Below are 26,836 nucleotides of genomic sequence, written 5' to 3' on the forward strand. Positions count from 1 at the left end.
TCCCAGCCCGCCCCGCTCCGCTGAAGTTTAGAGGGAGCCTGTGGGGAAAAACTCAAAAAAAAATTCCTTTTGCGAGAAAGGCCCATAGGAAAATTTGTCTTGCAAAGCGGCTAAAAAATCAGAAAACCCTTTCGTCTTGCGCGTTTTTTGTTTAGCGAGGCATTTGTCTTGCGGGGTACCACTGTAAATGCAGCCCTCGGCCCCATTCCCTAGCTACCTTCAATTGACAATGAGAAGCTGTTTCTAACTCACACAGTCATCTCATCCGCGGAAAGAAAAGCCCAAGACTCAGCTCTTGCTGATCAATATTCAAAAATCCTACTAGAGATCCAGGTAACGTGGTGGTTACAATACCTAGAAGCAGAATCCTTCTCTGGCTATTGAAGGAGGTTTGCCTCTCACTTACTGCTGTTATTTTAACAGACTGATTTGGTCAGATTTCCAGCAATCATCTGACACAGCATGGGGGTGGGTGGGAGCACATAAGCCTCTCTAAAAACTCGGTGAGTAAAACTGAATTTGCTTTTGCGGTCACAACAAAAAACCTTTTACGCAAATAGAAAGCATTTAAATGTTTTGCTGGCCCACGTAGCTAGCCCAAATTTTGCTAATCACTGGCCCTGCATCTCCCTCCTCTTGACTGACCTCACCCCGAGTTATGGAGGAAAACGGGAGTAACTGAGAGCCACCCTGACTTGTTCTTGTCCCCAGTTCTAAGATAGGCTTGGCTCCTGATCCTTCAGAAGGGTTGATAGAACAAAACAAAAATACACTCTACAGCGGCAAACTAGGTAGCAGAATGTTTGTGGCTATTGGTACAGTCGTACCTTGGTAGTCGAACAGAATTAGTTCTGGAAGTATTCGATTTCCAAAACGTTCAGAAACCAAAGCGCGGCTTCTGATTGGCTGCAGGGAGCTCACTTCCAGGTTTGCAGCATTCGGGAGGCAAAACGTTCGAGAACTAAGCTGTTTGACTTCCAAGGTACGACTGTATTAAGAATTCAAAAGCTGGTGGCAGACATATCAAGGTATTTAACTTCCAACCGTACTCACAAATAGCTTGGACGATCATGGTATCAACTTTGTCTGGGCTGAACTTCAGCTTGTATCGGGAGAGGCTGAAAACAGACATGGATATAAACATTATGTACAATAATGCACAGGACACACAGATTCTCCCCCCCACAATAATACAGTGGTACTTTTCTTTGGACTTGGAGCATAATTCCACCTATCCTAATGTTATTATTTTCAATCACAAACTTTTTAGTATACAGTGGTACCTCGGGTTACATACGCTTCAGGTTACATACGCTTCAGGTTACAGACTCCGCTAACCCATAAATAATACCTTGGGTTAAGAACTTTGCTTCAGGATGAGAACAGAAATCGTGCTCCAGCGGCGCGGCAGCAGCAGGAGGCCCCATTAGCTAAAGTGGTGCTTCAGGTTAAGAACAGTTTCAGGTTAAGAACTGACCTACGGAATGAATTAAATACGTAACCAGAGGTACCACTGTAATTATAATGGCATTGCTATTGACTGCAATGGTGTGTTCACCTTTGCTGACGGTGCAGCAATTAATCCTTTCCCTTTTCATTTACTGACTTGTGTTTTTACAGGCAAGAAGTCCAAGGCAGAGAGCTGTGAAAAGCGGTTCGTATTACTCCCTACAGGCACAAGCGTTTCAGTGAGTTGGAAGAAACCCAGCAGAACTGAGAGCAGGACCAACTTGTACAAGTTACCGTATTTTTCGCTCCATAGGACGCACTTCTTCCCTCTTAAAAACTAAGGGGGAAAGTCTGTGCGCGTCCTATGGAGCGAATGCAGGGGGGAGGCAGGCAGGAAAAGCCCCCAAGAGCCGCACACAACCCGCACGGCTCTTGCGGGCTTTTCCCCAGGAGGGAGAAGGGACGGACGCAGCCAGTCAGTCCCTTCTCCCTCCTCGTAGAAAAGCCCGCAGGAGCCGCATGCTTCTTAAAGGGTGCGCGGCTCCTGTGGGCTTTTGCGGGAGGTGGGGGAATTGCCATAGCCGCACGCAGCATCTCTAGCCAGGGAAGGTTGTGCAAGGCTAAAGAGGAAGCCAAGGCAGCGAGCGGGATTGATCACACTCACTGCCTTGGCTTCTGTAGCCACGCTTCTTTAGCCAAGCTGGAGAGGTTTAGCTCCCGACTGGAGAGGTTGCGCGGCTATGGCAGAAGCCAAGACAGCAAGCTGGATGGATCCTGCTCGCTGTCTTGGCTTCTTTGCTCTTTGGGGCTGGGAAATAATTTTTTTTTTCTTGATTCCCACCTCTAAAAACTAGGTGCGTCTTGTGGTCCGGTGCGTCCTATAGAGCGAAAAATACGGTAACATGTACAAGACTGTGCTGTAAGTAGATGCTGGGGCCAAAGCTTGCCATTCCACTTCACAGAAAACGGTATCCTCAGGGGGATATTTATACAGAGCACAGAAACGAACAAGTCGGTGCTGGCAAGACGTCTGTATTACCTGTGTGCCAGGCCTAAACACATAGCTGCCATCTCCCGCGATGGAAGGCCAGTGATCAGCCCCTCCATTTGAGAACGGATGCCTCTCATCAGTTCAGTAACCATGGGGCTGTGCAGGCAACTTAAGTTCAGTTTCTCCTGCAGGAGGAGGGGAAAAAAGAAGGCGATCCTCATTTTGATATTATTACTACAACAAATTTGTTTAACGTTGAACAGCAACAGAACCTAAGAAAGGTAAGGTAGCCCAACGCTAACCCACAAGCAGGGCTGTCTTGCAGTTCCTAGAAGTGAAATAAGCATTGAGAATTCTTAATTTAAGCAAATTGGCAACCAACTGTTGTACCAACTTAGCCTTTTAGATAAAAACGAAGGCACTAGCTTCAATGTTGACATTAATTCAAACCTTTCCCTGTTAACCTTTTTTTAATCTCCATACTTCTTCACAGGTCAAGAAATAAAGATAGCACAAGACACAGGAGATAGCAAAAAAAAATCCAGAAAAATGTGGCCCTAACAATCTATTACTTTAGTCCAGTGCATTATCAACAAAGCTTATTTAGAACTAGTACAATCGTACCTTGGTTTTCAAACAGCTTAGTTCTTAAATGTTTTGGCTCCTGAATGCCACAACCCCCAGAAGTGACTGTTCCGGTTTGTGAACTATTTTTGGAAGCCAAACCTCTGATGGGGCTTCCACGGCTTTGGTTTCCAAATGTTTTGGAAGTTGGACAGACTTCCAGAATGGATTCCGTTCAACTTCCAAGGTACGACTGTACTTGAATTCACTTGTTTTCCTCTTCCCTCCCCACATCTTTTCCTTCTGTATCATGCCTACTACAACAGGGGTTCCCAAACTGGTGAGCTTCATTCAGGTGGTCCACGGTATCTCTGTGGATTTATGGTTGACACAGTAAATATTCAAACGGATTTGTAATTTTTTAATTTGGTAATGGCTATACTAGAATCCAGAGGGATGCGGGTGGCGCTGTGGGTTAAACCACAGAGCCTAGGACTTGCCAATCAGAAGGTCGGAGGTTCGAATCCCTGCAACGGGGTGAGCTCCCGTTGCTCGGTCCCTGCTCCTGCCAACCTAGCAGTTCGAAAGCATGTCAAAATGCAAGTAGATAAATAGGTATCGCTCTGGCGGGAAGGTAAACGGCGTTTCCGTGCGCTGTTCTGGTTCACCAGAAGCAGCTTAGTAATGCTGGCCACATGACCCGGAAGCTGTACACCGGCTCCTTCAGCCAATAAAGCGAGATGAGTACTGCAACCCCAGAGTCGGTCACGACTGGACCTAATGGTCAGGAGTCCCCTTTACCTTTTATACTAGAATCTAAGTCTAAAGGCAAGGACTGCCTTGGTTTTTAATCTGTATGCAGCCCTTAGTAAATGTAAGTACCCTGTAATCAGTGTATAATCATAATAATCATGAAGTCAGCAAAAAGCATGGTCCCAGAATATCAGTACCAACAAAACAAGCATCAACAGCCATCACTGATTAATTTACATTAAGCACACATCATTTCTGGATGCAGTGAAAAGGTCGTGTCAGAGCATTGGACAGGGAAGATATGCAGCACAAACTCATTGTTCTGGAGCTATAAAGAAGGCTAGCACAGGCCTTGAGAACACCACCTCATCTGAACACCACATCGCCAGGGCACATAAAAACCAGAACTTACCTTTATTACACCTCCCAGTTTGGCATCTGCTACAGCCAACTGTTCGTGTGCATCTTTGGCAACGATCTTCTTTAAGATTTTCTTTAAGTTCTTGTTAATCTTGCCTTCCACCAGAGCAGTGGATGCTTAAAGGAGAAAGCACATCATTGTAAAAAAACCTGCAGACTGTCTAACATTCCCAGCCTGGCAAAGTTCATAATGGAACAAAATATGTACTAATACCGGCCACCCACCGAACTTTATCTGTTGTCTCTGTGGCAGTGACCAAAAATTGGAGATTCAGTTCTACGAAGGAAGCATCAGTGACAGCAGGAGGGTAGTTTTTACTCCCTCCAATTCTAAGGCTGCAAACTGCTATAAAATCCCACTGAAGTCACTGAATAAAATCCCACTGAGGTCACTGAACTAACACATTCAGATGCAGGCAAATTTGCTCATCATTCGTCTAGGCATTGTCTGGGTGGCTAGCACAGAGGCACACCATATTGATTACATTAATTTGCCTGGGTTTATAAAGAGGTATTCATCTGGAGAAGGGAAGTGAAGCACATTTTCGTAAGCTACATGAAAATTAGTCCTTTCCTCCCACCAACTGCTGATGTGCCACAAATAACTTGCATTAGCAGGCAGGGGGGTGGGTTTTTGTATGGACTTAATAAGTAATATAGGGACGTGGGTGGCGCTGTGGGTAAAACCTCAGCGCCTAGGACTTGGCAATCGCATGGTCGGCGGTTCGAATCCCCGCGGCGGGGTGAGCTCCCGTCGTTCGGTCCCAGCTCCTGCCCACCTAGCAGTTCGAAAGCACCCTTAAGTGCAAGTAGATAAATAGGTACCGCTTTATAGCGGGAAGGTAAACGGCGTTTCCGTGTGCTGCTCTGGTGCCGGTTCGCCGGAGCAGCTTCGTCACGCTGGCCACGTGACCCGGAAGTGTCTGCGGACAGCGCTGGCTCCCGGCCTCTAGAGTGAGATGAGCGCACAACCCTAGAGTCTGTCAAGACTGGCCCGTACGGGCAGGGGTACCTTTACCTTACCTTTAATAAGTAATATTAAGTTTTAAAACACACTAGAAAAAAGTCACCTACTCTAACAGCTAATGATTCTAGGTTTGCCAGGAACAGATCAGCCAGCCACCAAAGGAAGGAAGGGATATATTATAACCCTCGGTTACCTGCAAGAGCTTCTGTGGTGTCTTGAAACTTCTCAAAGTGTTTCAGTTTCACTCTAAATAAAATATACCAAACAGTTTTTATAAGCATCATGGCGAACAGAGTATCTGCTACCAACTTCTAAAACACAAGAAACCTGAAAAATGAAAAGGCTGCAGTGACCCATCAGGTTAACCTACCAAAGAGGAAAAAAGAACCTATTAAGTCTGACTGACAAATAACTTCCTACTACTAAACCATAGATGTTTAAGGCTTGCTAGAGAACGATTCTAGAATAATAACAAAAAACATAGTTATTAAATATATTATATCTAACCTTTCGAATCCCCGCGACGGGGCGAGCTCCCGTTGCTCGGTCCCTGCTCCTGCCCACCTAGCAGTTGGAAAGCACGTCAAAGTGCAAGTAGATAAATAGGTACCACTCTCGCGGGAAGGTAAACGGCGTTTCCGTGCGCTGCTCTGGTTCGCCAGAAGCGGCTTAGTCATGCTGGCCACATGACCTGGAAGCTGTACGCCGGCTGCCTTGGCCAATAAAGTGAGATGAGCGCCACAACCCCAGAGTCGGCCACGACTGGACGTAATTGTCAGGGGTCCCTTTACCTTTATCTAACCTTGCCTCATTGCTTCTGACTCCAACAAGATCAAATTTATTATCCAAAATTATTTCATACTCCGGCCCCTTCAGACGCACTACAGCAGCATTGTCCAACAGGTCGACTGGGATCGACTTGTAGATCATGTGATTGTCTCTTATCGATCTCCCCCGCCCGCAACAGCCCTTACTCTCGAGGAGCCAGCGCACAGGGCTTCTCCCACTCTCTCTCTGAAGAAGGAGAAGCAAGTGGCGAGGGAGTGAGGGACTCTTCCTGGCTGCCATCCCACCCATGCGGGGAGGTGTGTTGGGTGTGGCCCTGCGCGCTGGCTCCTCAAAGAGAGTAAGGTTTAGGTTTACTTGAAAGGAAAGGGTGGGTTGGATCCAGGGGAAAGGGCTTCTACAGGTTTCATCCAGTTAAGGTGGTGCTTGAAGGCTGTCAACTCTGCAGTTGTGCTTACCCAATTTCTGTTTCGAACTATGGGGGAAACCGCTGTGGTTGATATGTGCCCCTGACTCATTTGAAAAACAGCAAGAGTCTAGAGTACTTTAAAGACATAACACATTTATTATGGCATGAGATTTTGTGAACAATCCATGCATCATGTTCTGATTATGTAAGACACTGTCCTCAATGTTCTTTTCTTATGTTATTGCAAGTATACAAAGTATGTATTTTAAAAAATATATTGATTTATGATTAACTTTTCAGGTTTTATAGAAGCGACTATCATTTATTATTTTTATCATAAGTTCAGCCAAATATAATATGATATAAGTTGAAGAGTGACAATGGGAGAGTATGGTAGATCACTGTCAGTTTTTGATATTGGATGGTAGATCTCAGGCTACTTTTGATTGGACATGCCTGCACTAGGAAGTTCCCCAGGGAGGGGAAAATTCCCTGGTGCAGCCAGAACTACAGTTGTGTAGTCTGCTCTTCAACAGCACCAACAATAAGCTGACTGTAGATACCTGCAGAAACGCTTGTGATGTGCTTTGAAGCCCTGACAGCTAGCTGATAGCTGTGGCTTCAAAACACCTTGCAAACAGCTTTGCAGGCACCGCCAATGAGTGGTGCCTGCAAAACCCTTTCTGCCCCAGATGTGATTTTACCTGCCCCACAACTGATTTAACATATGATGTCAGCTGTAGGGCAGGTGGCCATGGTTTGCCCAAAATGGCCTGGCAGGCCAAATGGGGAAGCCTGTTGGGTCTAATTATGCCTGAAGGGCAGAGCTAAGATTATCAACACATTCTGTTTCATGGTTGTAGGTAAACCTCACTTCTGAGTGATATTAACCCTGTTGAAAAATACTTTGCAAGCCTTTCCACTACAGCAAGGCTCCTGCCATCCAACTGCATCTATAGAGTTGTCATGTCAACAGTGGAGGATGAAGGCTAACAGATTAATAACTCTAAGAGGGAGCTGTGCGTACAAAATAACCCAAGGAGTGGTGCTAGGCAAAAAACAGTGATTCCTATGTGAGCAGAGAGATGAAGGTGTACTCTATACTGGAATGAAATAATAAGTTACTTGAGAAAGTTACTTACACTTTATTTGCTTTTTCAGGAGTTTCAAATTCTTTCCATAAGCTGTCAATTTCTTGGAGTTTCTTCTCATCCAGAACCTATGACAGATAAGGAGTAAGACTAAATACACACAAAATTGACAAGATTCAATGTTGCTATGTAAGTAAGATGAAATGCACAAAACATCTCTCCAATTCCGATGTAGAAAACAGCCATTCCACCACACCAACTCTCTGCCACATCTCTAACCAGAGAAAAATCTAGTTGCAAGTGTGAGATGCCATAAGTATTCAGTAAACTTACATGCTGCTTCTCAGCTAGAGGGAAAAGCCTGTGGTCTTTGACATCTCAATCAAGATGTCTGTCACAAGTACAAAATTAATCGTGTTCCATGCAGTCTAATTTTATGCATCTTTACTCAGAAGTAAAGACAGGACTTTTAAGTAAAGATGTATAGAAGTTAACCCTAAAGACTCACTTTCCTTCTCTGTATTGACCAGAACCCTGTTTCAGTGAACACACAAAGCTTGCTGTATCAACACTAGATCACCAACAAAATCCTAAACGAAGTAGACTCCAATGTGCAAAATAATACAGTCCCCTCCTCTTGGCAGAAATGGGCGCAATGTAGATACAATGGGATACAATGGAGCAAGTGGACGCAACGCAAGAGACCTTGTAAAAGGTAAGAGCTGTGAACTAGGAAGTCCCCAGCTAAAATCTCACTCTCTAGGCAGCCTGAACCAATTATCGCTCTCCCTCTCCGTACCTAAATCTGCTGTAGCAGCAACAACCCCCATCCCTGGTGTCCTTCAAATGTTTTGGACTACGTTTCCCAACACCCCCAGGCAACACAGCTGGGAGCTGCAGTGCAAAACAGCTGGAGGGCACCAGGATGGAGGAGGCTACCTCACAGGGTTGTTTTAAGGATCATTTACTAATAGACTGCTGGGATAGCTCAGCTTAATGTCAGGGTCGTGGGTTTGAGCCCCACAATCCTGCGCTGGAGGGGGTTGGACTAGATAACCCTCATGGTCCCTTCCAACTGTTGTTTTTGTTGTTTAGTCGTGTCCGACTCTTCGTGACCCCATGGACCAGAGCACGCCAGGCACTCCTGTCTTCCACTGCCTCCCGCAGTTTGGTCAAACTCATGCTGGCAGCTTCGAGAACACTGTCCAACCATCTCGTCCTCTGTCATCCCCTTCTCCTTGTGCCCTCCATCTTTCCCAACATCAGGGTCTTTTCCAGGGAGTCTTCTCTTCTCATGAGGTGGCCAAAGTATTGGAGCCTCAGCTTCAGGATCTGTCCTTCCAGTGAGCACTCAGGGCTGATTTCCTTCAGAATGGATAGGTTTGATCTTCTTGCAGTCCATGGGACTCTCAAGAGTCTCCTCCAGCACCATAATTCCAAAGCATCAATTCTTCAGCGATCAGCCTTCGTTATGGTCCAGCTCTCACTTCCATATATCACTACTGGGAAAGAATTGATGCTTTTGAATTCTGGTGGTGGTGGAGATTCCCGAGAGTCCCATGGACTGCAAGATCAAACCTCTCCATTCTTAAGGAAATCAGCCCTGAGTGCTCACAGGAAGGACAGATCCTGAAGCTGAGACTCCAATACTTTGACCACCTCATGAGAAGAGAAGACTCCCTGGAAAAGACCCTGATGTGGGGAAAGATGGAGGGCACAAGGAGAAGGGGACGACAGAGGATGAGATGGTTGGATAGTGTTCTCGAAGCTACCAGCATGAGTCTGACCAAACTGCGGGAGGCAGTGGAAGACAGGAGTGCCTGGCGTGCTCTGGTCCAGGGGGTCACGAAGAGTTGGACACGACTAAACGACTAAACAACAACACAGCATGATTACCCAGGAAGGCTTACAAGTTTTAAGCTTAGCGGGAAGACCTACCAGCCCCCCCCGGAAATGCTGGGGTGTGGCAGGGAAAGAAACCGGGTCCGCTATAATTATCCTCCTTGTTTCAAAACCATTTCTCGACTTATTGCTAGCGAACGTATAAACCGAGAGCACCGACAACCCCCAGCCCTCTCCGCCCCGCCATCAGCCTCCAATCTCTCGCTAGCAGCAGCCACGTGGGAACCCTACTCGACACGTGTCGCGCCCTCAGATCACCTTGAAAATGGCGTATCCGGCCGCGGTCTCGAATAAAACCAGCATGGCGGCAGCGGGACGGAGCCGGGGCGCTTTCCAAGCGAAGGCGGGCGAGCGAAGCGAAGACCCAGCGCAGGAGACCGCGAACTCCTAGGCGCGAGGACCACGAGGGCGGAAGTGAGGCGCTGCACCGGAAGTGATTCGCGCGGCCTTCTGGGAAACCGGAAACCCGGGGGAGGAAGTTGGAGCTTCGGGCTTCCTCTAGGATTGTGGCGCTTGACGCTCTCTATGTGCGGGGCAAAATTTGTCGAAAGTTGAGCCCCATAAAAATAAATAAATTGCATACTGTAATTCAAAACAGCTACATTTTTGAGGGCAAAATAGGCGCAGTTTTCAGCAGGTTATATAGACAGCAGATTTAGGAAACAGAGTGGTGGTGGTGTTGTTATTATGATTATTATTACATTATATTGATTTATAGCCCGTCTTTTTCCCTCACGGGGACTCAAGGCGGCTTACACATAAAAGCAAAAATCGCTAAAAACATGGGACAAGTCGTTTTAAAAAACACACCATTTAAACGTTAATGGAAGTAAAGCCATATGCATGTCTTGCTTTAAAAACATACAAATATTTACCATAAAAACAGCACGGTGCCAGCCCTTTCATTTAAAAAGCAGCCAGTTTCCCCAAACCCACTGGAACATTTTTATGCTGTGAACTGCCCCGAGATCTATGGACGAAGGGCAGTATACAAATAATAATAATAATAATAATAATAATAATAATAATAATAATAATAATAATATAACAAGAAGGAAAGACAGCAAGTTGCAAGCTGGTCTAGTTCCTCCAGGGAGTTGCAAAGTTGCCTGGGAGCAGCCACTGAGAAGAATTTCGGGGTCCCCACCATGCATATATATTTCCATACAAAATATCCTCAGCCAGCTGAAATGCAGCCTACAGTTTTTAATGAGCTATGCAAGCTATGCATTCCATCTTGCAAAGCAGTGTTACTATATAAACAGTTGCCATGCAGTAGGAGTTCCATGGAAGGGTTGGGCGAAAGAAGGACATGGCCTTTGCTTCAATATTTTCTCCATTCTCTGGCGTCCTTGATGCTAATCTGTCATAAACAGCCTTGAAAGCTTCATATGACTATAAAGCAAGGATGGATGATTACTCATTCTGGTGCCCTAGTCTGCATAGCTGTCAACCTTCCCTTTTTTTGCGGGAAATTCCCTTATTCCAGTGCCGTTTCCCGCTGCTATCCCAGATTGTTAGATATCCTGTAGACTGTTCCCGGGACAGGTGAGGCTGCTGATCCCTTATTTTCAAATCTGAAAGTTGACAGCTATGCCTAGTCTGGCGGATGATGGCATCACTCCCGATCTAAAAAAGTATCAGAGCTGTGCTCTGCCCAGCACCACACCACTGTCCATATTACCCAGTGATGGGTGTAATAATAAAATTTAACGTTATATATATATATATATATATATATATATATATATATATATATATATATAATTTGAATCCCCGCGGCGGGGTGCGCTCCCGCTGCTCGGTCCCAGCGCCTGCCAACCTAGCAGTTCGAAAGCATCCCCGGGTGCAAGTAGATAAATAGGGACCGCTTACCAGCGGGAAGGTAAACGGTGTTCCGTGTGCTGCGCTGGCTCGCCAGATGCAGCTTGTCACACTGGCCACGTGACCTGGAAGTGTCTGCGGACAGCGCTGGCCCCCGGCCTCTTGAGTGAGATGGGCGCACAACCCCAGAGTCTGTCAAGACTGGCCCGTGCGGGCAGTGTTACCTTTATCTTTACCTTTAATGTTCATAAATTTACGAACCAAGCACGTACATAGATCAGCACAGGAAGACCGTCCTGAAACCATTTTGACTCTCAAGCTGACCAAATGCTTCTCTGCAAGGAGGGAGGAGGTGAAAAGAAACACCTTCCCATTGTCTCAGGAATTGGGTAATCACCATCTCAAAGGAATGGTCAGACTACCAGGAAAGGCAATCAGATAAGGCATTATCAGATAACCTGACAGACAGGAAAAACAACAACATTCAAATTTCTGTTGTAGACCGCCTTTTCTGTGATGTAGGTATGATGCTTGTGGGGTGTGATCTTGGGTTACACCCCTTCTGTGATGTATGTATGATGTATGGAGGGGGGGCTCTTGAGCTCCAGGGCAGGGAATTTAAAATGTCTATATTATAAGGGCAGGCACACCTTTGTTCTGGGTCCTCCTCCTTTCCTGCATTTGAGGGGAGCACCCTGTTGCAACAGATCAATAAAGATCAGGCTTACTAGCTGCTTTGCTTCTCAATATTCTCTGGTTGGCCTCTGTTATTTTCTCCTACCAATAGGGACCACACGTATGGACTCTATAAGGGCTCTTGGATTCCCCATCAGGGAAAAAGGGCAGATTTTGTTTACAACATGGGCACCAGTAAAACCATTACGCTGAACATGCTCTTGGCTTGAACTTGGATCAGTAAGATCTGAACACAGACAGAAAGCAGAATGTGAATTCTGATGCAAATAGAATAGTACCTTCTGTTCCACTTTATACTTCAGTGAAATTAATCCTGATTTATAAGCAAAAGGTGAACCAAGTCTCTGCAATTCATGGCTGTAATCCAAAAGAGTTGAGCGCATGGTCACGAGGGAACTGCACACACAATCAGGTCTTTCTTTCCAATTTGATCATAGCTCTCTGAGCCAAACAGATGTTTTGAGTTTTACAGTATTGGCTCTGGAAACTGCTGTGATGTAAATTTAAGGCAGGAGGGAGGGAGAGAGGGTGCCTTTTTGGACTGTATGTTTGTAAGAGAGCCGAGTTGTTCATTTATCCATTTGGAAGGTTGTGAATAGCTAATCATTTCACTGTATTTAACATTTTGATAGAAATATCAAATCTATATTTTAATCTTTCGTCCTGTGGAATTTGTTCAGCACCAGTGTTGTACGTTTTGTGTCTCTTTCGTAGGAGACATTTTTGTAGGCGACATTTTGAATGGGAATTTGTGGAGTGGGGGCAGAAGGTCCCCATGCTCCTATGTCCAGCACGTAGCAAATACAGAGCAAAACATGAGACCTTAAAAAGCTTCCCTTGACCTGGACATTAGACTTCTGCTTTTAATTCTGTATAACTTCTTTTTGCCTGTAATGATGGACTGTACGGTTCCTAGCTAGCGATTTGGGGAAATTTTATTACTATGTTCAAAAAAATTCTCTTTTCAGGAATATCAAATCGCTCTGCACCCCCCCCCCATATATTTATTTTATAACACCTTCCTTTTTTTGGCTTGTACAGTGCTACCTTGTTTCTCAAACACCTATATAGATATATAATTTTAGAAATTCTTAACATACAGTATTATTTGCATTAACCCATAACAAATTCAATATCTTTATAGGAGTTCTTCCGATCCCCGGTCTCCCCCCCGCCCAGTTTCCAATAACCATCTCTTCTTTTTTCTGCGACTAAATAACTTTTATCCAATCTATTAAATCTCCTTTTTCGATACCCTTTATCCAGCGCTGGATTTAGGTTTGATGAGGCCCTAAGCTACTGAAGGTAACGGGGCCCTTTATATGTTCAGCTGTCCTTTGTCAACAACAAATTGCTGCTGTTTTGTGTGTGTTGAATACAGTGGTACCTCGGGTTAAGAACTTAATTCGTTCCGGAGGTCCGTTCTTAACCTGAAACTGTTCTTAACCTGAAGCATCACTTTAGCTAATGGGGCCTCCTGCTGCACGATTTCTGTTCTCATCCTGAAGCAAAGTTCTTAACCCGAGGTAATATTTCTGGGTTAGTGGAGTCTGTAACCTGAAGCATCTGTAACCCGAGGTACCTCGGGATGCAAACGGGATCCGTTCCGGAGCCCCTTCGCATCCTGAATGGAACGTAAGACGCGATGGCGCGTGCGTGGCTCGCGTTTTGCCACTTCCACGCATGCGCATGATGTCATTTTGAGCGTCTGCGCATGTGCGAGCGGCGAAACCCGTAAGTAACGCACTCCGTTACTTCCGGGTTGCTGCGGAGCGCAACTCGAACACGCTCAACCCGAAGCACATTCAACTTGAGGTATGACTGTATATGGTAATTTATGGACGTAATGGGTATCTAAAGCCATTTGCACGTAACAAAATATGTACACCACAGGAGCCTACACAACACAAAACACTGCTGCTGCATGTAGGTTTTACAGTAGTACCTCGGGTTACATATGCTTCAGGTTACAGACTCCGCTAACCCAGAAATAGTGCTTCAGGTTAAGAACTTTGCTTCAGGATGAGAACAGAAATCGTGCTCTGGCGGTGCAGCAGCAGCAGCAGGAAGCCCCATTAGCTAAAGTGATGCTTCAGGTTAAGTACAGTTTTAGGTTAAGAACGGACCTCCGGAACGAATTAAGTACTTAACCCGAGGTACCACTGTATTTGATTTGTTTTTTTATCTTATATTTTGGAAATGTACATCCAGTTTCCCCCCCTTTAATTTTTTGGGGGGCTCCCAAGACAGTGGGGGAGTGCAGACAGATTTGATATTCCTGAAAAGAGAAATTTTTTGGAACATAGTAATAAAATTTCCCCCAGATTGCTAGCGTTGTAAACAAAATCTGCCTTTCTTCCCTTATGGGGTATCCAAGAGCCTATCGGTAGGAGAAAATAACTAGAGCTTTTTCGGCTTATAACTGCTGTTTATCAAATCGTTGCGCGCTTCGGTTGTGGAACGCTTTGGTTTCGCAACGGCTTAAGTTCTGGTGAAGCAAGGCGCCGCCGTTCCTGCCACGAGAGACTCCCGTCGAAGGAGAAGAGGGAAGAAGGAGGGAAGGAAAGAAGGAGGGAATAAAGGGAAGCGAAAGGAAAGGAGGAGAAGCTTCTTTCTCCTCCTCCGCCGCCGCCGCGTCAGGGAGCGGGAAGTGAGCTCAGGCGCAGAGGAACTCCCTCCTTCGCCGGCCTGGGGGTTGTGCTCTCCGTCTCCGCTCCGTGTCTCCGAGAAAGAGGGAGAGAGAAAGAAGGCAGGAGGAAGAAAAGGAGGAAGAAGAGGAGGAGGAGGAGGAAGAAGAAGAAGAACTGAAGGCAGGCGGCGGCGGCGGCGGAGGCGGCTGCTCCTTGGCGGCGGAGGGAGGCGGAGGCGGCCGGCCCAGCTGAGCCTGCGGCGGGGAGCCATGTCGGACCAGGTAGCCGCTTCCCTCCTCCTCCTCCTTTCCCCGCCGAGGCCTCTCCGGGATCCCCGGGGAAGCGGGAAGGAAAAGCCCCGGGGATCAGAAAGCGCAAGGCCGGCAGGCGGAGGCGGCTTTCCTCGCTAAGAAGCCGCCTCCTCCCCGCCCCATAGACGCCCCTCGAAGGCTTTAGACCCCCGGGTTGTGGGGTGGGGGGGCGGTGTTTCGCCCTCTTTCCTCTCCCACCCCACACTTTGGGGTCCCTGCGTGGGATAAAGCGAGAGAGGGGATTTGGGGAGGGTTGGAGCTGTGGGTCTGGCCTTTTGACCCAAAAAAAGGGGGGCTGGGGTTTGTCGGGGTCCCTCTCCTCTTCCTGATTCATTTCGGACCCCCCCCCATGGCATTTCAAATGGGGTGGGTGGGGGGTGGGGAAAGCAAGCCAAGAAACAAAAGCAACATTGGGTCAACATAGGATGGGAGGGAGGGACCCCCAGGGTCATCTAGGGATCTCAACTAGATCCTACAGGGCAGGCAGTGGGTCCCCCCCCAACCTCTGCTCAAAAGATCCCGCGCGAGGCAAGTGCACCAACCTGTGGGTCGGCTTGGGGCGTTAAGAGCATGAGACCCTGAATTTTCAGGGTGGTGGGTGGGTTCCCAGCCCCACGTCGGGCAAAAGGTTCCTGTGTCGCAGGGGGTTGGACTAGAGGACCCTCCGGATCCCTTCCTACTCCACGATTCGACCTCTAGTGGGCGTCCACTGTCCAACAGCTGTTAACTGTCAAGAGAGTCCTTCCTGATGTTTGAGTCACAATCTGTTTTCTTGTCACTTTAAGCCATTGGTTTAGATCAGGCATAGGCAAACTCGACCCGTCAGATGTTTTGGGACTACAGTTCCCATCATCCCTGACCGCTGGTCCTGTTAGCTAGGGATGATGGGAGTTGTCGTCCCAAAACAGCTGGAGGGCCGAGTTTGCCTATGCCTGGTTTAGATCCTAGCCTCTGGCGTCCATATTTTGTATGTGTGCCTTCCCTGGAAAGACCTTGCAAAAATGATGTCCCCTGTTTCGCTTTGTGTGAGATGTCCTTGAGTAGGAGATCATTTCTTGCCATGGTGAATGTTTGGCTGCAGTGCTGGGTGTATGTTTTGGGGTTTGTGTGTGTATGGGAGAAAATCTATTTGATACCGTGATCGAATAAGAATTGTGAAATGGTTTGGTTGCAGCTGTTAATTAAAAAAAAATTTTTTTTGTTTCAGCTAGCTATTTTTCAGCTAGTACAGAATATTTATCCTATTGGCCGAATTCGAATGTAAACTGGGGTTAAGGGTATGAGTGTTCCACTACTAGCATAACTGTCAGGAGGAGACTGGATGCGTCCTTTTAAATTAATACTAAACTACAGTTAATTTAAAAGGCTACGTCAAAACCCTAAATTGTGGTTAATGTAAACTATGGCCTATTGGAGCAAGCCAGCAACATAAACCACAGTTTGAAGTTGAAGGCTAATCACAGTTTTTGCTGGGTTCAGACATAACACTTTCTTCTTCCCTGGGGTCACGCTGGAGGGAAGCATAGAAGCCCGAAGCTAAACTTAGGTGTTGCATCCAAACATAGTCATTTTTAAAAACATGAATATATCTTTTCGGAGCTTTTCATGTTATGGCGCATAAGTACTTGGTGTGAAAACTTAACCCATCATGACTTTGTTCGTCTTGAAGAGTCTATGACTTTGTTTTAGTGACACTAGTTTCCCCCAACACAGTATCTCTCCTTTAACTCTAACCATTAATAATTATTTCCCTCATTCCATACTTACCCTTTGTTTACTTTCCGTAATGCTGCACTTCAACCGTTCATCAATTTCTATTCTAAATTGCAAAAAACAAAACAAAACAAAAACCCTCCGAAAAGCTACTGGTAGCTTATCTGTCTATTGATATTGCGTTTATAGGTTTGTTTTACTACTGTGGCTGTTTTACTTAATGTCGTTAATGAACTGTAGTGTTAAACAGAACACCCTTTCAAGAACTTAAACACTGCATTAACTTTGGTTATAAATATGATGTTAATGAAATGAAAACAATAGGGAAACAATCAGCAGCAGTGCTACATTCGTTTCTTTGTAGCAGTAGCATAAACAGATTTGACGTGAGCTGTGGCTCAAAACACATAAATCTGCAAGTTCTTATTTGTGTTTGTCTTCAGTATCAAGTCATTTCTCATAGATGAATGTCATGGTGAGCTAAGGGTTTATATCTGGGCTCAGGTATGCAGGTGTTAAATCACAATTGTATTTTAATTGATTTCAAATTGTTCAAAACTCTACCTTCTCCATTTACATGTTTGGCAACAGTAGTTAGCTGATTTCTTATCCTTTTAAACAGGACCACTTTATTGCTCCCAATTCCTCTGGTCTTGCATTTACCGCATTTTTTGCTCTATAAGACTCACTTTTTCCCTCCTAAAAAGTATGGGGAAATCTGTGTGCGTCTTATGGAGCGAATGCAGGCTGCGCAGCTATCCCAGAAGCCAGAACAGCAAGAGGGATTGCTGCTTTCACTGTGCAGCGATCCCTCTTGCTGTTCTGGCTTCTAAGATTCAGAATATTTTTTTTCTTGTTTTCCTCCTCCAAAAACTAGGTGCGTCTTGTGGTCTGGTGCGTCTTATAGAGCGAAAAATACGGCACTTCACATTTTCAGGTTCTCAGAGGCTAGAAGCATTACCTTATAAATGTTTCTGTTCATCAGCAATACAAACTATGGTCATGCTCTGCTGTGGAAGAAGTATATTCACTGTTACTGCCAATTTCTTTTAGTACAGTCATACCTCGGGTTACAGACGCTTCAGGTTGCGTTTTCTCGGGTTGTGGACCGCCGAAACCCAGAAGTACCGGAACAGGTTACTTCCGGGTTTTGGCGGTCACGCATGTGCAGAAGTGCTAAATTGCGCTTTGCGCATGCACAGAAGCGCCAAATCGAAACCCGCACGTGCACAGGTGCGGGTTGCGAACGCTGCAGGTTGCGAACATGCATCCCACACGGATCACGTTCGCAACCTGAGCGTTCTCTGTATTCGCTTCTGGTTGGCAAAGCGTCTGTTGTGGGGTGAACTAAACAGGCAGTTAACACATTCCCCCACCTTCAAGCTATGAAAAAGATAAGTTGAAGGTTTAAGCAAGATTCTTGCTCAGCAAGAAGTACTAAGGAGTGCAGTGCTGTCCTTTCTGCAGATCTTTTCAGTACTTGCAAAGCCTTTTAAAAGATGTGAGCCTTGCAAGAAAACTTACTTTGCTTATTTAAAAAATGATAGCTTGCCCTCCAGGAAAGTGCTCTTGGGGTGGCTCCCCACTCCAGTTAAAACAGTAATGTAATTAAAGCAACAGAGGTGAAAGCACTAAGACTGGAAGAGAATGAAACTACATAGATTCAATTGCTTTTAAAAAGGCTTGGGGAGATAGTCTTTGCCGGGAGGGAGTTTCCCTGGGGAGTTCATTCCAGAGATGGGGAGCTACCCAGAAAAGGCGTACCAACCCCCCCCCCCCGGTTGCCACCTTGGAGAACTCAAAGTAATTATTTGGGGGAGTTTGGCTCTCCTGAAAGTGCCTAAATTCTTGTTTTTCCAGATCAAGAATAAAAACACTAAGAAGGCAATTGCTCCTATCATCCTGCTCTGTAGCTCATTATTGGTGCTTTTTGCTTGTGTGTGGACTTGAAAACTTTCCACACCAGTCCCAATATATTATAGTGATTTTCAAAGTATGAAAGCTTATAGAGAAGCAGGGTTACTCAGTGAGAAGATCAGTTCTTTGCAAGCAGGTTTCTCTGAAAGGCAAGCTTGACCACCATTGCTTTGCCTGCAATGTGTTATTATGGGAAAATACTCGCTATGTACTAGGTTGTGCGCCGATTTCACATGGGACACGGCTGAGCTTTTTTATTGCCCCACATAAGCTGACTGTGTGCCCTAGATCCCTAGAGTCATTGCAGTATTCTGTCTGATTAATTCAGTAGGTATAGGCTCCTATTCATTGTAAATTTGCAAAAAGCTATCATAGAATTGACCAGTGGAAATAGTTTGTATTCTAGTTTATCACTTCGGTTTTTTTGTTTCCTTTTCCTCTGCAGGAAGCCAAACCTTCAGCAGAGGACTTGGGAGATAAGAAAGAGGGAGAATACATTAAACTCAAAGTCATCGGGCAGGTAAGCTCTTACATAGTCTATTTAATGTGAATATTTCAATTGTTCCACTGGTATAAGTTTAAACACTGGGTGGACTGTGGTGTAGTGGTTAAGAGCGATGGGAACCGGGTTCGCGTCTCCACTCCTCCACATGCAGCTGCTGGGTGACCTTGGGCTAGTCACACTTCTCTGAAGTCTCTCAGCCCCACTCACCTCACAGAGTGTTTGTTGTGGGGGAGGAAGGGAAAGAAGAATGTTGGCCGCTTTGAGACTTTCTCGGGTAGTGATAAAGCAGGATATCAAATCTAAACTCTTCTTCTTCATCAAACGTATACACATTGACGCATGCTTTTCATGCAGAAGGTCTTAGGTTCAGTTCCTCTCATCTCTGCTTAAAATGATGTTGGACAGCTGGGCTAAAAATGACCTCTGCCTGAGACGTTGCATAGCTACTGACACTCTGAGTAGATAAGTGGACTCTTTAGATGGTTTGACTTGTTACAAGGCTGATGAATGTGTTGACATGCAAAAGCTGATGGTTTTGCTATGGGTTGTGGTTTTGTTTATGCTAGCCAAAGCTGGTGAATAAAGGACACATTTCAATAAAGGCACAAGTCCAGAATTTAAGATACTACTACTGCTACTACTACTAATCATTTATTATTTATACCCCACCCATCTGGCTAGGTTTCCCCAGCCACTCTGGGCGGCTTCCAACAAAGTATTAAAATACAGTAGTCTGTTAAACATTAAAAGCTTCCCTAAAGAGGGCTGCCTTCAGATGTCTTCTAAAAGGCTGATAGTTGTTCTTCTCTTTGACATCTGGTGGGGGGGCTTCCACAGGGTAGGTGCCACTACCGAGAAGGCCCTGTGCTTGGTTCCCTGTAACTTGGCTTCTCACAATGAGGGAACCGCCAGAAGGCCCTCGGCGCTGGACCTCAGTGTCCGGGCAGAACGGTGGAGGTGGAGACGCTCCTTCAGGTATACAGGACTGAGGCAGTTTAGGGCTTTAAAGGTCAGCACCAACACTTTGAATTGTGCTCGGAAACGTACTGGGAGCCAATGTAGGTCTTTCAAGACCGGTGTTATGTGGTCTCGGCGGCTGCTCCCAGTCACCCGTCTAGCTGCCGCATTCTGGATTAGTTGTAGTTTCCGGATCACCTTCAAAGGTAGCCCCACGTAGAGCGCATTGCAGTAGTCCAAGCGGGAGATAACTAGAGCATGCACCACTCTGGCGAGACAGTCAGCTGGCAGATAGGGTCTCAGCCTGCGTACCAGATGGAGCTGGTAAACAGCCACCCTGGACACAGAAATGATCTGCGCCTCGATGGACAGATGTGAGTCCAAAATGACTCCCAGGCTGCGCACCTGGTCCTTCAGGGGCACAGTTACCCCATTCAGGACTAGGGAGTCCTCCACACCCACCTGCCCCGTCCCCCCAAAACTACTTCTATCTTGTCAGGATTCAACCTCATCCGCCATCCATCCTCCAACCGCCTCCAGACACTCACACAGGACCTGCACCGCCTTCACTGGTTCTGATTTGAAAGAGAGGTAGAGCTGGGTATCATCTGCATAATGGTGAACACCCAACCCAAACCCCCTGATGATCTCTCCCAGCGCCTGCATGTAGATGTTAAAAAGCATGGGGGAGAGGACAGAACCCTGAGGCACCCCACAAGTGAGAGCGCAGAGGTCTGAACACTCATCCCCTACCACCGCTTTCTGAACACGGCCCAGGAGGAAGGAGCGGAACCACTGTTTAACAGTGCCCCCAGGTCCCAGCCCTTCTAGATGGTCCAGAAGGATGTTATGGTCGATGGTATCAAAAGCCGCTGAGAGATCCAGCAGAACTACGAAACAGCTCTCACCTTTGTCCCTAGCCTGCCGAAGATCATCGACCAGCGTGACCAAGGCAGTTTCAGTCCCATAATGAGGCCTGAATCCCAACTGGAAGGGATCCAAATGGTCCACTTCTTCCAGGTGTGCCTGGAGTTGTTCAGCAACCACTCGCTCAGTCACCTTGCTCATATTCAGCAAAGCAAAGATAACCCCATCTATTTTAAAACAGAACAAAATGAAACTTCAGGTTATTCATTAGCTACTGGTAATAGACATATTGAAGGAACAAGCAGTCAAACAAATGTAAGACGAACTTTTGAGCGTTATCTTCCATTATAAACCGTTGGAGAAACCAATTGCCTTTTTAATAACGTGTGGGAAAGCTAATAGATTTTGTATTCTGTTTGCAGGACAGCAGTGAAATACACTTCAAGGTGAAAATGACAACGCATCTAAAAAAACTTAAAGAATCGTACTGTCAGAGACAGGTTTGTGAAATCTGGGGGCTCTTTATTTTCCTTCTTAAAATACACTTCTCTTCCTGTGAAAGTGGAATTGAGAAAATGAAGAGGAATATTGTGTTGAGTTAACGTGTAATTTTGTGATGATGACACCTGTGTTAGCTTTTAGGGTCTCTGTGGTGCAATGGGCCTTTGGCTGTTAACCAGAAGGATGGGGGTTTGATCCCACCCAGGGATGGCTGTGGGCAGGATTTTTGAATTGTTATTATTATTGTTATTGTTATTATTATTATTATTATTATTATTATTATTTATACCCCACCCTCCCCAGCCAAGACCGGGCTCAGGGCGGCTAACAACCAATATAAAAACAAGTTGATTGAAATACGACTTAAAAAACAAGATTAAACTACAACCTTAAAACATTAAAATGCAGCCTCATCACAGGAGGAGAAAGGAAAAAAGAAAGAGGGGGAGGGAATCAAATTGGTTCCAAGCCAAAGGCCAGGCAGAACAACTCTGTCTTACAGGCCCTGTGGAATGAAATCAGATCCTGCAGGGCCCTGGTCTCATGAGGCAGAGCGTTCCACCAGGCCGGAGCCAGTGTTGAAAAGGCCCTGGCTCCGGTTGTGGCTAATCTAACTTCCTTAGGGCCCGGGACCTCTAGGGTGTTGCTATTTATGGATCTTAAGGTCCTCCATGGGGCATACCGGACCCGGGCTGCCTTGGGTTCCATGATGGAAGAAAGGTGAGCTATAAACATAGTAAGAAAACAAAATGCTTTCATTTTTTTTAAATAAATTTTTTATTGATTTTCCAACATAAATTAAGACACATTGCAACTCACAATACATAGACAAACAAACATATAAACACGTATAATTTCATAACCTCTTTTTCTGAAGCCCAATTTCAACGACTTCCCCATGCCTCCCTTTTCTGCATCCCTGTTTTAAACTTTTCCAGCAACCCCTAATCTCAATTACTTGTAATTCACTTTCTTTAATCCTTTTTCTCTTACCCAATCATTTACCGCTGCAAATCTGTTTTACATTACCCATGACATTTTAGTACTCATTAATTGAAAACAAAATGCTTTCAGCGTGGCGGATGATAAACGATTGAAACAACGAAAGCAACAACAGGATTAAAATACAGTGGTACCTCGGGTTACATACGCTTCAGGTTACAGACTCCGCTAACCCAGAAATAGTGCTTCAGGTTAAGAACTTTGCTTCAGGATAAGAACAGAAATCGTGCTCCGGTGGCACGGCGGCAGCAGGAGGCCCCATTAGCTAAAGTGGTGCTTCAGGTTAAGAACAGTTTCAGGTTAAGAACGGACCTCCGGAACGAATTAAGTACTTAACCCGAGGTACCACTGTAAGGATATAACTCACTGATGATCTGCAGAAGAAGATTTGATCTGAATGACCAGGCAGAAGGGCAGGTGCATGGAGATTAGGTTATAAGCAAGCCAGTGTGTGTGACTATAAAACATACTTGCCCTATACATGGTGCAGAAGCTAAGGTTGGGTTCCTTAACTTACATATTCCATGCTTTTCAGCTCATGAGAGAATTTGTTGGTGCTTCAATTCTTCCATTAGATCAAAGAGAGAGAAAAAGAAGAAGCAACATCTACATTTTTTGGTTCTTTTTGCGCGTGTCTTACAAGTTGGAATAAAGTAATTTCTCCTTCTTTTCCCTTTTCAGGGAGTTCCTATGAATTCACTCAGGTTCCTCTTTGAGGGTCAGAGAATTACTGATAATCATACTCCAAAAGAGGTACGTTTTTCATAGTGCACACTGCCAAATGCGCAGCTAAGACCGTTTGGAAGGTTAAAGCAGGGGTAGCTTACTCCCAGCTTTGGGGCTGAATTAGCCACACACACAACCCAACAATTTTTCTATGGGACCCAGTTTTGCTGGTGGCAAAAATGAAAGCAATGGGTTTCCGCCCAACTTTAGTGCCCTGATGGAGATGCAAAGTCTCCTCTCTCTGGTCATTGGATGGATCATTTGATGAGTAGTTACTCTCCTCATCTAGGGACGTGGGTGGCGCTGTGGTCTAAACCACTGAGCCTAGGACTTGCCGATCCGAAGGTTGGCGTTTCAAATCCCCGCGACGGGGTGATCTTCCGTTGCTTGGTCCCTGCTCCTGCCAACCTAGCAGTTCGAAAGCACACCAGTGCAAGTAGATAAATGGTACCCCTCCAGCGGGAAGGTAAACGGTGTTTCCGTGCATTGCTCTGGTTCACCAGAAGCGGCTTAGTCATGCTGGCCACATGACCCGGAAGCTGTATGCCGGCTCCCTCGGCCAATAAAGCGAGATGAGCGCCGCAACCCCAGTCGGTCACAACTGGACCTAATGGTCAGGAGTCCCTTTACCTTTACCTTTATTCTCCACACCTGATTTGTGTGCAAGAGGATGGAGTGACTATGTCTACTTTCGGCCACGCTTGCAGCCCCCAGAGGATTTGCAAATGGTGAATGTAGCCCCTCCCCACCAAGTGGATCTAAAAGAGGGGGGGGAAACTGTTTTGAAATACAATTTAAAATAATTAAGCTGCAGTTAGGTTGCTGTTTTTAAAAACAGAACAGTTTAAAGGTGATCTGAACATTAAAACTCAGCCATGTTAGAGCAAAGCTTTGCTTGCAGTTCACAGTTTCTTAACTTGGACTTACGACTTGGTATCAAACACATTCAGGATCTCTTCTGTAAAGAGTGTGTGATAGGTAAAAAATCTGAGCATTATTGTCATTGCACAGAATGGGGTGATACAGCCCCAAGTTATCGTAAGGCACCATAATTTAGCCCCTTTACAAGGAGATGCTATCCTTATGCTTCCAGCTGATGCCCCCTGAGAACTTGATCTTTCAGATTGTGCTTGGTTTTCAAATTAGGAATATTAATGACAACCAGTTGACTCACATTTTCGGGAAGGGGGTGGGGAACGCATTGACATTTGCTTCTGGAAACTTCTAGGCAGTATTGCCAGTTTTTTATAATTGTCTTGCTCACTGTTTTTATACGTGTACAGAGACAAATGGAAATCTATATTTTGAAATGAGAGCAACTTGTAGTGTGTGTGTAGTTAGAAATAACAGCTCAAGTCTACCCTCCTAGGTGGTATAAAACAGTATGTAGTTGTAAATACATATTTTTTATGGTTAGATAGAACAGTGACTGTGCAACTTTTTAAAAAAAGGAAATCTCAAGAGTACAAATGAGGAAATCAATGATTTCAACCAGTCTTCCTGTTTTGAATCTGACTAAAGGCAGTAATTTTACATAACCAGGGGTTGCTTGTTTGCAAACTTCTCTTGTTTACTGTCATGTCTTAACAACCACAAGAAAAATAACAATGGTTCTGAATGCAGAATATCTTATTTCTTCAATAATAATAATAGTTTCCTATTTTACAGCTTGGGATGGAAGAAGAAGATGTGATTGAAGTTTATCAGGAACAGACAGGAGGCCATTCAACAATTTAGATTGTTTGCTCCCCACCCCTCCTTTCCCTTTTATTCTTTTCTTATTTTTAAATAATAGTTCTTTTGTAATGTGGTATATAACACTGAATCGAAACCGGCACCGTACGCCCGTATCTGGGGTCTTATTTACAAATGTCTGTTATAAATACTTGTGCTCATTATACGCTATCATTTGTTTTCATTGTACTGAATTCTTGTGCTCCCACTGCAGTTGTACCTCCCTGTTTCCCCTGTTTCCTCTTTAGAAAAACACCCGCCACCCACACGCGCATTTGTGTGTTCACAGGGCCCATGTATTTCAAGCACGCTGACAGATCTGCCAGATTGGGCGCACGGGTTTCCTAAAATTTCCGTATTGGCCCCAAGGTGTTTTTTTTAACGTGCGGCTTTTACTTGTGGATTTTAAGTTACAGACGCTTTTCTGAGAGCTTAGCGGTGGAAGGATTATGTCCTCAGCTTATGTCCTCAAACTTTGTTCTGTATCATTTCCTGGTGGCCTAGGACAGAACAGCATCCAGATGTTGATGGGAAAATGTAGTCTTTTTCTTGGGTATGAGATACATGAAATCACCGAAGAGAACTTGGAAAATCCTGATTTTTCATTGGCGGAAGAGCCCAGGAACATTCTGATTTTTAGTACTTTCATGTACTGAGAGTTGCCAATCATTTCATTCTTTTGTGGTACCTTTTAGCCTGAGATGTGGTTTTTGAATGCACACATAGACTGTACTGGCTTCCCTTTAAATAAATGAGAGGAAACAAATTTATAAGCATCTGCATTTTTTGAGATACCTGTGGCTTGGATACTGTTTGGCAAAAGCAGTGAGGAATATTTAAGGAACACTGGCTTTCAGCCTGAGGATATGACAGTGTGGCAACAACTGATTTTGTTTTTCCACCTTGCGAACTAGCACGCTCTTTGCCGCTTGCTCTCAAATTTTAAGTAGCAGTCTATCTTCAACTAATAGATGTCTTTTGTAAATGCCTCCTCCGTTCTGAAAACTAATGTTAGCGTAATGTTGAAAAAGGTTGCAAGAATTGGGGGAGGGGTGCCCAAGTATTTTGTGAGCCCCCTGCCACGAACACTTCATGACCTTTTTTAAAGGTGTAAAAGGGGCACACTAAGGTGTTTGTTTTGAATAGTCACAGAAAATGCTCACTTAAAATTGATGGAGCTCAAATTAGCCACAACTAACTTGCTCCATTGATTTTAATGCAGTTTAAGCACGCATAACTCTTTCTAAACTGAGCACCTTGTGTTGCATTGGAAATCCTAGGTAATCTTTAGGTTCATCAAATGCTGTACTCTGTGGCAACGAAAACCACGCATGAGCTCTGCTTGCTGCTTGCATAATACTAGTGTGAGACGGGCCAGAGCTACTTGCAAGACATGATCAAGAAATTCATCCTGTGAACTCCAAAGTTTTGTCGTGTGACTTCGTAGGGTCAGCATCAAAGCCCTTGCGCCAAACCTTATTTCTTGTATTATGTAGAAGTAAGCCTAACTGATTTCCAGGGAGCACACGTAAGCGTTCTTAGGGTATAGGGATTCCTGAAAATACGTTTCAAGCCAACGCTGTCCCAAACCAAATAGTGAATGGTTAGAGCAGCTTTCCAAAATAAAAGCTATTCATCAGTTTTTGTGGAGTTTGTTCTGTGAAGTAGTATTCTTAATTGAGGGTTGGAAAACTGTATTCCCCGATTGGTTATCCCACTGAACACTTTTTGACCTCCATCCCTATTTTAGTAAATCGCGGAACAATGTCATAGAAAACCTGTCATGCTAGAAGGGGCCCTTTAGCTCAGGTTTATGGTATGATGATGGCAGGATTAGAAACACATTGCTCTACCTCTTTTGTTTTTCCCTCTTGCAAGGGGATTGGGGAAAGGACAGAAATTGAGACTGCAATGTTCTTAAGCATGTTTTTAATACACCATTTGATTGTGAGTTTAATTTTATTTTTAAGCTGGCACTTAATTGTAAAGTGTTAATGGATCTTCTCCAATGCTTGTAGTTCCCATGTCCCACTTCTGATGCCTTTTTGTACACATGCTAAAACTTTTTTTAAAAATTAAAATTTGTTTTCAAAAATTGGCATATGGGGTTTAAGTGTTATC

At 45.1% G+C, this 26,836-nt stretch overlaps 2 protein-coding genes across 3 annotated transcripts in view; one reads left to right on the forward strand and one right to left on the reverse strand.

Annotated features, from left to right (window-relative positions):
• Positions 1-9,662, reverse strand: part of NOP58 (NOP58 ribonucleoprotein) — a 35,061-nt gene extending 25,399 nt beyond the window's left edge. Inside the window, exons 1-6 of the mRNA XM_053362347.1 lie at positions 9,591-9,662; positions 7,482-7,558; positions 5,338-5,390; positions 4,170-4,294; positions 2,489-2,625; positions 1,054-1,118 (exon numbers count right to left, since the gene is read on the reverse strand). Of these exons, the coding sequence (XP_053218322.1) occupies positions 1,054-1,118; positions 2,489-2,625; positions 4,170-4,294; positions 5,338-5,390; positions 7,482-7,558; positions 9,591-9,635 (502 nt within the window). The 5' untranslated portion in view covers positions 9,636-9,662. The remainder of the gene's footprint in view (positions 1-1,053; positions 1,119-2,488; positions 2,626-4,169; positions 4,295-5,337; positions 5,391-7,481; positions 7,559-9,590) is intronic.
• A 4,986-nt stretch (positions 9,663-14,648) lies between these two features.
• On the forward strand, positions 14,649-26,814 carry SUMO1 (small ubiquitin like modifier 1). Of its 2 annotated transcripts, XR_008327323.1 has the most exons (6): positions 14,649-14,763; positions 18,869-18,943; positions 21,175-21,252; positions 22,937-23,008; positions 24,650-25,825; positions 25,894-26,814. XR_008327323.1 is itself a non-coding variant. In XM_053362359.1 (5 exons), the coding sequence occupies exons 1-5, from the start codon at positions 14,752-14,754 to the stop codon at positions 24,716-24,718; spliced, it is 306 nt and encodes a 101-aa protein (XP_053218334.1). In that variant the 5' UTR covers positions 14,649-14,751; the 3' UTR covers positions 24,719-26,814. The 2 variants fall into 2 exon arrangements, 1 of the variants encoding a protein (XP_053218334.1); XM_053362359.1 differs by having other exon boundaries at positions 24,650-26,814.
• Positions 26,815-26,836: the final 22 nt, after the last annotated feature.

The sequence above is a fragment of the Podarcis raffonei genome, chromosome 1 (assembly GCF_027172205.1).
Source record: "Podarcis raffonei isolate rPodRaf1 chromosome 1, rPodRaf1.pri, whole genome shotgun sequence".
NCBI lineage: Eukaryota > Metazoa > Chordata > Lepidosauria > Squamata > Lacertidae > Podarcis > Podarcis raffonei.